This window comes from Manduca sexta, chromosome 12, assembly GCF_014839805.1.
Source record: "Manduca sexta isolate Smith_Timp_Sample1 chromosome 12, JHU_Msex_v1.0, whole genome shotgun sequence".
NCBI lineage: Eukaryota > Metazoa > Arthropoda > Insecta > Lepidoptera > Sphingidae > Manduca > Manduca sexta.
Window position 1 is genome coordinate 7,793,481 of NC_051126.1, and position 11,629 is coordinate 7,805,109.

General features: G+C 36.4%; 1 protein-coding gene across 1 annotated transcript; it reads left to right on the plus strand.

The window, feature by feature from the left end:
- Positions 1-5,099: 5,099 nt before the first annotated feature.
- On the plus strand, positions 5,100-11,576 carry LOC119189066 (kinesin-like protein KIF19; the record flags this gene model as incomplete). The annotated part of the gene is given in 10 exon segments (XM_037437734.1): positions 5,100-5,341; positions 6,480-6,653; positions 6,930-7,095; positions 7,369-7,478; positions 7,556-7,834; positions 8,135-8,321; positions 8,611-8,824; positions 9,044-9,176; positions 9,708-9,842; positions 10,799-11,576. Coding segments are annotated over 10 exon segments (1,728 nt in total), but the record flags the coding sequence as incomplete, so codon positions are not given.
- Positions 11,577-11,629: the final 53 nt, after the last annotated feature.

Genomic DNA, 11,629 nt, shown 5'->3' on the forward strand with positions numbered 1-11,629 from the left:
TGGCGTGTTGACTTGCCTCTGACTTGTAACATCTAGTTATATAGTACATACTTATGGATTATAACTATGTAAATTAATGTGTTAATAACCTCAAAATATATGAAATGTCGCAGAAGGTTTGGCAATTAACGTTTTACAGGTACAATATTATTTGGTACTAATCATATAATACCAGTAATTTGCTTGATTAAATAATGTTAGTTGGAGGGAAATTCTTGAGGGAATACTATAATATGTGACAGTTTATGTAGGCTTTTTGATATTGGATATTAGATAACGCGTTTACCGGTAAAATATGATATTGAATAAATGATGACGCAAATATCATATGTCTTGAATTAGATAATAAATTAGTTATTTCTATACCTACCCGTCATGCTCTCCTATGTGCCAATCTTCTACAAGAGATAACCTTATATGTTATAATCTATATATATAAAAATGAATTGCTGTTCGTTAGTCTCGCTAAAACTCGAGAACGGCTGAATGGATTTATCTTATCTTGGTCTTGAATTATTCGTGGAGGTCTAGGAAGGTTTAAAAGGTGAGAAAATTCGAATAATTGCCGGGAAAATCCTCAAAACAGCATTTTTCTATTTCCCATACAAACGTTTTCTAACTAATACGTAGAGTCAATTTGAGCTTTATTGCTATTGTATAAAGTTCACTGTTGTCTAAGCAATGTAGGTGTTCCTAACATCAAAGCAGTGTGCGTTGGAGCACAGAATATAATAATGTAATGTCGCGTTCTGAAACTCAACAAAAGTGATATCGCGGACCCGACTAAATTGAACAGTCACAAAATTTAATATATCATTAGTTATTTGGTTGGCTTCACGATATTATTTCTTTGTTTTACTTTAAAATGCATGTTTTCGTTATGGACAATTTTTGAGCTACTTTTTGCATATCTATACTTATAATAAATCTGTAGAGAGGTCAATTCTGTACATGAAATATATTTCCAAAATAACTGGGGTGATCAGGGATCGATACTGATGCCAAAAATGCAATTAGTAAATATTTTGTCTGTCTGTCTGTCTGTCTGTCTGTCTGTATAACCGTTATAGAAACAAAAACTACTCGACGGATTTTAACGAAACTTGGTACAATTATTTCATACCCTGAGCTGGTTATATATACTTTTCATCACGCTACAATTAATAGAGCATAGCAGTGATGGAAAATGTTGGGAAAAACGGGAGAAGTTACTCCATTTTAAGCTTCCGTAATTTCGTGTGCAACCTTAATGGTTAAAGTTCCTTCGATTTCACCAGGATCCCATCATCAGACCCTGACCGGACAATCGGACCACCTGCATACCACCATAAATTAAAAACATCCCGACAAATTGAGCACCTTTCTCCATTTTTTGAAACCCGGAAATCCACGCGGGCGAAGCTGCGGGCGGAAGCTAGTTAATAATATAAGTTTTAATATTGTAGGTAATGTAACATTGTATTTTCTACAGCTGCAACAGATCGGTTCTACCGACTCTACCTACCACTGTCCCACTGAAAACCAACGTTAATTGATAGTTTATTGTTGCTATTTTTCGCTACATGTGTTAAGTGAGATTTCCGGAGAATTTAATAGTCTTTTCTTAAAGACAGGCAGATCATTCATGATTTTTGTTTTACGCTGTGTAAGGCGGTTAAGATCAGGTGACCCCTGGGCCATTTGCCAGTCTACATAATATTATCATTATTATATATAAATATTATAATTATGTCATTCACTTTACTACTCAATCTGACTTATATAATAGCAAGCAACGGCACGAGGCGGCGCGGCGTGGGGAGTAAAACTACGGAAGCGATTTGTTTCCACCGCAAAATATTTGTGGTGTTTTAGATTTAGGGGAGAATGAGGCGGTTGGGTCATTGTCACATGCGCATTATGATACCGACCACGGGATTGTGTTTGTTGATATGCTAAATAAATAAAAATAATATAAAATAAAAATAAAGTTACTAAAATTATACTATAAATTGTTATAAAAAGATATCAAAGTCTATAAAGTAATTCAGTAGTACTTAACTAATCGAATAAAATTTGAATAACTTTTCATTAACTACTTACTTATAGTGACTATAAAATTAAATAAGTACGTAAAATTGTAATTAGGTACCTACAATTCGAAAAAATATGGTTATAAAATATGGTTTCAGATATCAATGAAAGATTACATAACATAACCCATTGCGGCGCAACGCAAAGCGTGAATAAGCGGAGCGGGTCGTTGCATAATCTATTTCACATCCGTTTTGCCGGTTAGCCAGTCGAAATGCATAATGTACATACACTAAACATACTTACATAATAAATAACCATAGTGAATAGTGTGCAACATATTTACCAGAATGAAGAACCGATATAATTAAGCACAATCATAGAAGTACGTATGTATTATAGGAGCATGAAAATACAAAATTCTCAGAAGAATTCCAATCGGAAAACTCATTTTAAGTAAATTGTACCTAACCGTAAAGATAATTAGAAGAGGGGTTCACCTTGAAAGCAGTCAAATATGTTGACGTCATAGCCACTATAGGTATCGGAGAATTCTAAATATTTACATCGATTGTAACGAGACAAGCCTTTCTTTAACCTTTAGAATTAGACATGCTATCGGGTGTGAGAATAAGTGAATTGGTGTGGTATTCAACGAACTTTCAAATAAGTATTTATAGCTAAGTGCTGGCCAGTAGAAATTTTATACGCACAAGCTCACATAGTTACCTGATTACATCTGAATATTTCCGACACATTATAATGAATTTCTTTACAGTTAGGTACCCATGTTTTCAATTTTCAGTCGAGTTAATGATAAAATGATCCAGTCCAAAACCGATGACAAGCGCGCTACGACTTTAAAAAGTCAGTGTTTAATTATTTAGTTAAGTCTTCTTTACAGTTCTAGTATCCTTTAGACTTTTAAAATTGTTTCATATACTTAACGGTCAAAAAAATTTGTATGACACCAAAGTTATCAGTGAAATATTGCTCGTTTGCTGTATTTTTAAAATAACAATATTATAAAACCTACTACTACATAATATTTACTATGTCTTGATGCACGCGCAATGATCTTACGTACCTATATATAACGAAAACAGATAAGGATAACAATAATACTAAGATAAGGATGCGACCGGTATTAAGGAACGATATCAAGGTATATACTGCGACAAATCTCTTGGTAAAAATAAATATCTAAAGTTATACTTAACTTAGTTGTCACGCAACTGTAATTTCGTATAAATTCGTGACTTCTTGAAACTTTGGAATTTGGCCTTATATGTGGCAATGTTAATCCATAGATAGTTGTGCTTTGGAGCCAATTTCCCCAGTAAATGAACCGCAGACGACTTTATTAAAATATTATCAAGTTTACTAGGAATATTAAAAAAATTGTACAACGCAATGAGCAAAAATTGTTACGAATTCAATTGAATAACTTAGACAATACTTTGAAAGATAATGAAAGTAACAGCATACCGAATAACACAGAGAAAATCAAGCACCTACGAGTTGTTTATCAATTTAAATATCAGAATTGATATGTCACGTTAGCATCTTCGGATACAAAAGTAAAGTTTTGTTGCTAAAAGCCAATACTAAATATGTGCCGTTTTTCTTGAAACATAAATACATTTGTCTAAATGGACAGTTAACGAAACCCGAAACAACCGCTAGTTGCCCGTGGGCAGCGGATAGGATTGTTTCTCGCTAGTTCTGTTAATATTTTAATGACCTTAAAATATTTTAAAGCCTCGAAATTATTTTTCTTATATGGATAAGCTATCGGTTACAAGTTATATTAAGTAAAATACATATTAGATATACGCAAAGTTAGTCCGAATCACTCAACAATTATCATGCTGATTTATATGGCTAAATGTACCAATTTTTGATCACAACAGGACGCGATATCTAGACTTCAGAAGCAGAGATAGATATTTGTTTGATCTTTTTATTTATATTATTCTATCCCATACATTTATATTTATAATGGTGACATTGACGTTATGGTCATCATGTTTACCTGACGTGACTATGCACTAGAGTTGCTCTTGATTACGCTACTATTACTAAGTAAACATGAATTAACTATTTTATTTATGTAAATTCCGAAGGTGTTCATAGATAGTGTTCTAGTAAAAAATGGCTATCCAACAATAGTAAAAACACAAAAATGGCAATATTATTATTTCCGTAGATTGAATATAGACTTATATTTAAAGTCATTGCTAGTGTTAGTTAAAGGAAACAGAGATGTAAAAAAAAGAAATCATTTTATCATTATAATTATTTTCTATGAGCACTAGGTACGATTAGTTAGACTTGATGGATATTTAATAATCGTGTTAGGTACAATTCAAATAGACGTGTAGTTGAAATTCTAAAATCAATAAACATCGACGAAAATATTGATGTGCTCGCGTTAAGTTAACGATCAATCTTCTTTAATATGGTGTGAAAATTAAATGTTTACTTTAGTACTGTGTTTGCCTTAGTATTCCTTGAAACCAATTTCCTTCATTAAATGTAATCGTGTCTATATTTCGTAAAATATGATGTTTATATTTGTAAAATATTATCACATTGCAGTAATTTACTTTAGATATTAATGCTCTACGTATAGAGATAGTGAAATTCCACTCTGATTATTCAAAAATGTTTTAGTGCGGTGACGTTCCTAGACCATTATATTTCGTGATTCAAACTTCACAATATGATATGATATAAGACTCAGCGGGTTCGATCCCTGCAATGAGACAAAGCATAATTTTTGTGTGATTGCTCGTCATAGATGAGGGTGCCATACGCGTGTTAAAACTATTTAATTATGTGATTAGAAGATAGGTGTACAATGTACATACTTTATGAACTTCTTGCCATCAGAAACTTTCGTGTAAGTTCTTTCATAGGTGTTTAACACTTGTTTGTGTTATTAAAACGTTGCGACGTGTGAGCATTCGCCCAAAAAATATCAATGAAAATACGCGATACAAATTATTTCCTACAATTCTCGAATATACAATAAGCCTATTTAAGTTTCTGTAGTGATTAAAGATAAATTTTATTTTTTATAGGTGAAAATGTCATACATCGAGATATATAACGAAAACATCCGTGACTTGCTCAATCCGAGTGCAGGACCTTTGGAACTTCGAGATGAAGGGAGTAGTGGGGCGCCCGTGGTGGCAGGATTGAGTGAAGTGTGCGCTAAGAGTGCGGGCCACGTGGCCGAGTTGCTGGCCCGTGGAGACAGGGCACGCATCGCCGAACCGACGCAGGCCAATCAACATTCATCGAGAGGTCATGCGTTACTGAGGTAGTACTTAGCTTCCAATATAGTTATATGTATATATTATACTTACTTATACTTAGTATATGTAAGTTTAGGAACATACTACTTACATAGCAAATATTATAATAAGAACTTACTATATAAACCTTAATTTTTAAACAACATAAAAATATATGAGCAAATCCCACGACTCTGCGTAAAGAACAACACAGTATTTTAGTGTATGTGAGAAAAAAGGCAAAAATACATAAATATGATAGTTCAATCTAAAAGCAATTGGAAAATAGTAGTTTCACATAATAAAATTATAAAATAATTTTTTAAATTCAGTTCAAAGTTTTGCCTTTTTTATCTGTTGTACAAATATGCAAAACGAGTGCCGCCATAACATGACATCAACCAGTAAACTACCTGAAGTGTCAATGCGCGTTCACTATTTAAAATTTATCGAAATAGAAAATTTTTTCGGACAATAAATTTGGATCTCTTCTTGCAAGTTAAAACAAATTTTCCTCATGGTTATATCAGTTGGCAATTGAATCCACAATTTTTTTCGGCGTTTTCACACTAGTATTCTTACATTCAGGAACAACACACCAATGATAAGGACAGTAGCTTATTTGAATTGTAATAATTTGCTCTTTCTCTATGCACAGCGTTGTTACTTGATGTTGACTGTCGAGATGACGTCAGCAAAAAATGTAAAATTTAAATGTATTTTAATGGCACTTATTGATAGAATATTTTTTTTAAAAATTTCTAGTGGTATTTTATCACATTAATTTGAGACACTTTTCGGAAAAAGTGTGTGAAAAGTGTTAATACCCTATTCCACCTACAACTTTAAAATTAAAAATATATCTTTATAATTTTAAAATTACTAGGTACTAGGTATACTTACTAGGTACATATTTTATAGTCATGATGTGAGATAATAGTTAAAATAAAAATAAAATAATACCAAACCAATTATTTGGGAATTCTATTTCTATAAAGACATTTTAATTTCTATAAAGACAAAATAAAAATAAAGTCAAAATTTAAAACAAACGTTTAGTTTAGTGTTTATCTTATCAAGAGCAAATATTTTTACCTCCTTAGGTGCTGTTAATGCAAAGGATTTCTTTGTCGTAAATGTATTAGGTATTCTCTTTATTTATAGCGTTACAGTTAGTAAGCAAGAGGGCGGATGTACGCAGCGGGGCCGATTGTTTCTAATTGACCTGGCGGGGTCGGAGCGGGCGGGTCTTCGCGCGCGAAGGTTAGAGGGCGCTCATATCAACCGCTCGCTCCTAGCGCTTGGCAACTGCATTATGGCACTTTCAGGTGGAGCAAGGTATGAAATTATAAAACCACTCGGATTTTTTATTTATTTTAATAGTTGAATTTAAATTTTAAAAGATTAATCTATCATATATTTATATCTAAGTAATAAATGGTTATAACCCAGTTAATAGTCAAATGGGTCCCATAGAAATGCTAGACATACTTATTCAGTTTGTTTGTTTTTTTTTTGTCATGATCCTTTCACAATTAGCAGATTTTCTTTGAGACTCAGTTGTTCTCCTATCGGTGAGTGATGAACAATAGGTATGTTGTGTTATGTGTTGAGATACGTGAACTACCGCGACTCAAAGCTGACGCGTCTGCTGCGCGAGGTGCTGGGCGGGCGCTGCCGCACGGCGATGGTGGCGCACGTGGCGCCCGGCGCGGCGCACCGTGACACCACGCGCTCCACGCTGCACTACGCGCAACGGGCCTCTGTCATTACTAATAGGGTAAAGTACTTTCTTACTTATACGACCAACACTAGCTCGATTGCCAGTTGCTTCCTCTATTATACAGAAAAACTTGTTAGTATTTTACAGCAGAAAATTAAATCATCAACTTTACGTTGTGCGGATGCAAATGTTTGTTTGGATAAAGCTTTATGAAGGTAATGTCATTTCGAAATATAACGCGTGGCTTCTCGCATTTCTTAATAATTTTAGCTAATTAATACATGTTGTTTCGTCCAATAATATTAAATTGAATGTTGTATGTTTTCGCAGATTGAACGGGACGTAGTAGAGACACCCATGCAGCTGTCACAATATCGGTCGGTTATCAATGATTTGCGAGAAGAAATCGCAAGACTGAAACTGAAGATGAAAGATTCGAGGTAAACGGTATAAAAATTTGTCACATTATGCTATATCATACCATATTTTGAAGTTTATGTTACAAATTAACGAGTAGGTCACGAGAAGATCTTCGAGCAGTTGAAGATGAAATGGACGAGAAGCAACCCGAGAACGCAGAACATCTGAAAACGCTCCGAGAAGCTATAGTGTCGACCTTCAAGCAGCAGATGAGGCTACGACGTCGCTTGATGGAGCTAGACAGCCATCTCCTAGGACTCGCACTCGATGCTGAGAGACAACACGCTGCCATCTCACACTGGGAAGCGCGCTTCAACCGCCTCTATAAACCAATCAATTTGAGCGGGTCCAGACTTAGCACGCAACAGAGTTACAGGTAAATTACAATTCCAAATTCTTTTTGAAACTGAATTTAAGATAATCCCGATGGGAAAATGCTAAAATAGAAGAGCGACTGAAAAGATATTGGGGCATTATTGGAATAGAATCCCTATTACAGCCCTAAACAAACGTATAGAAATTCTCTAAACCACCTTGTTACAGTTTTGTAAACTTTGGATCGAGCTTATTTTTAATTAAAGAGCGGTCTCTGATATGCTACTGCGTGTAGGCGCAGGCAGACCGAGTAAAAAAAAGCCCAAAAAGACATGGTATTAAGTAAGTGAAATGTATAAAGGGGCGGTACTGGCAGCACGGGTAGCTCGCTCAGCGGAGGGGAACGCGCGGAGGCAGAGGTAGCGGTAGAGCAAGCGTGGGCCGAGCTGGCGGCCGTGGAGCGCGAGCAGGAGACGGCGCGGCGCGAGCGCGAGCGTGTCGAGCGGCATCTGCACCAGGTGCGCCTGCGCGGCGCGCAGCTCGAACAGGTGCACACTACACTACCTATACCTGATGAGTATCAGCTTCGAGTTTGGAATTTGAGCTCATTGTGACGATAGGCTCGGGGGAGCCCTATGACTTATTATGCCATGGAATGAAATGTATATAGCGGGAAGTGGCACTAGTTGCGTCTTTTTTCGGGAATATTTAGGCAGAGTCTGCTCGACGCCTTACTGAACAAGATGAGCAAATCATGTGAGGTATAAATGAATACTCGATAAATCCACACGTAAAATAAACATTAGCATACTTATGTAATATTTAATGACGGTGCAGGAGTTACCAGCTCACATAAGTAGCGGTCCGGAGCGAGAGGTGTTGGCGCTGGTTTGCCGCGTGCACGAACTGGAGGCGGACAAGCTGGCGCTGCAGGGTGAGCGAGCGGCGCGTGCGCACGAGCTGCGCCGCCGCGACCTTGCGCTACAGCGCCGCGACGCGCAGCGGCGACTCTCCGACGAGATCATCACGCGACAGCGCAGGGCGCTCGACGGTCATTATTTCACATTGTGAATTTATTGCTCGAAACTATATACAGGAGCTCGTGGAAAAACGAAAAGATGCGAACTACGGTTTTTTTTTAATAAAGTACAATAATTGATAAAGCTTATATCAAAGGCCTGACTGCCTGCACATTTATTTTGTTCAATCTAAATATTAAATGTCATGATAATTAATAATGTATAGACTTTTGAAAATATGATATTTTCAGAATTGGGCGTTGGCATGCCGTCGGAGCTGGCGCAGTTGTATGAACTCTACCAACAAGAGATCCACGCGTCCACATATACAGAAAACAATGACATCTACACGCCGCCCTACCGGCTACCGCCTATTTCATCCAGGTAGCAATACCAAGATATGCAGTTATATGTTTTGTTGCTCGATGTGTTCTAGACATTGCTATAATATTTTTCACACCAATAACAGCGCAAACAATCATATCACTTTATAAAAGTATTAGTGAAAACCATCTTTCAATGGTGTGAAGAGACCTAACTAATTGTAACTCAATAGTTTCTAATATTAAAAACAAAAACAATCGAACTGTGTATACGGTGGTACTACGGAACGCTATTGTCGCCTTTCGTTCATCGTACGCCGCCTACAATCTTATTACTTAACTTTTTCAATCATTTTATCTTTTTACATTTTCTTATAATTTTAATTGCTTAATTTATATAAAGGGCAGATTAAGTGTGACATTACCGGTAGAGGCCATTTCATCTCTGTCTAATGGAGCAGCAAAAAAACCAATATCACCTTTCCCGACCGGATTCCCGGGATTCGAACCTAGGACCTCATAACAGTTGTACCTCGTACGAAATATAAATACGCCACCGACGCAGTCCATAATAATACGTTGTGTTTGTTAGTATGTCTGAACTGACATGGTCGGAAAGTTCGAGCGGTTCGGGTCGCGGGTCTAGCTCCGGCTCGGGCGGGACTTTGACGCTGGACCAACATCTACCGCGACTCGCGCCTCTACCGCGCCCGCGCACCAGGTATAGGTACGTACATATTATATATTTTATACAGTGATAGCATACTTCTGTTACGCGGCAGAAATAATGCCATGCTACCTACTCAGACGAACACACGTGGCAGAACTGCCACTTGACCTTGCATGTAAACCTCAGACCTTAATATAATAATAAAATAATAATATCAGCCCTGTATTATATACTTGCCCACTGCTGAGCACGGGCCTCCTCTACTACTGAGAGGGATTAGGCCTTAGTCCATCACGCTAGCCTAGTGCGGGTTGGTAGACTTCACACACCCACGATATTCCTATACAGAATTTCTCAGATGTGCAGGTTTCCTCACGATGTTTTCCTTCACCGTTAAAGTGGACGATAAATTCACAAAGAATACACACATGATTTTTTAGAAAAGTCAGAGGTGTGTGCCCTTCGGATTTGAACCTGCGGACATTCGTCTCTGTAGTCCGTTCCACACCCAACTAGGCTATCGTCGCATCATTTAATACTTAATTCTAAAATGTAGTAGATATTCAAGTCGGAGGGATTAACCTCCTGTTGTTTTTACATTTGGCCTTAATGAATCAATAACTTTTTTCCTATAAGTATGTAAAATGGGTGATTGTATCGCATTAGACAAATGACTTTTACAAGGCTCGTAACGCATCAATAGACCTATCAAGGTTTTGTAGAGTAAGCGATTGTTTACAATCTTATGTGCAATCGTCTCGACAGTTTCTTTTAGTGTAAAAGATTGTTTTCACAATATAATTATCGTAAAGTTGAAAAAATGAGAATATATTTCAGTCTTAGGTACCGTTTTACGTATACGAATGAACGACTTATTGCTTTCGATAATGAATTATTTGCTAGATTTTCTCGCGGCTCAGAATCCGGCTTTAGAGTCTAAACTTTATCCGTATCTATTAATAAACAAATATATTATGAACAGATTTTTTCTCCAAGTACCTTATTTGTTGTAGCCAAGCCAGTGCTACACTGAAGAGATATGCGAGCGATGACAGTTTGGTGATGGCGGCACCGCGTCGAGGCGGAGACGCCACTACTTGAACGCAAATAGAATGCAGTTCGGATACAAAATATATTTCCCACACTTGGTCCTGCATCCCCGCAGGTTAGTATTTGCGTGATTAGAATTCCGGGACGAATAGACAGTCTTTAATAGTCATAATAGGTCTGTTTCATTCGTTTGATTTTGTACATCAAATATTAAGTAACAGAAAACACATCCGAGAAGAATTTGTAAGACCAGCATTAAAATTGATTCAAAAGTGAGACAGTAATTCCTATTTCGAATATTGCAATGGACGGAAATAGACTCAGAATTCGGTAATCTTGATATTTTTTTCTTGGCCGCATTTTTATATCCGTTGACGTCACACACTATTTACCCTTACACAGTTACCCTTTCCATATTATTTGAAAGGATTGTAACTTGTAATTTAATTTGGATGGTTACACAAATTTCTGACGAAAGTAAAAAAAGATATACTGTCAACTACCCTATTAGATTTTTCTGAGAATCCTCCATTTTTCTGAGAATTATGTAATCTTTCCTTGTTTTGTGAGGCGTGGGATGTAAAATCTTAATTAAAATATACTCACCTCTTTCAAGCCATGCCAATGCAAAATGGTTACCAGATAATATAAATTTAATATATTTAAATCAAGTTTAATTTCAGTGTAATTTGTAGCGACTTTTTATTTGTGTGATTAAATATATTTGGAGTTCCTAACATATTGTGGTGTTTTTGTTTTTATTTCTACATTTGAGTACAGTTTTTTTTGGGGCC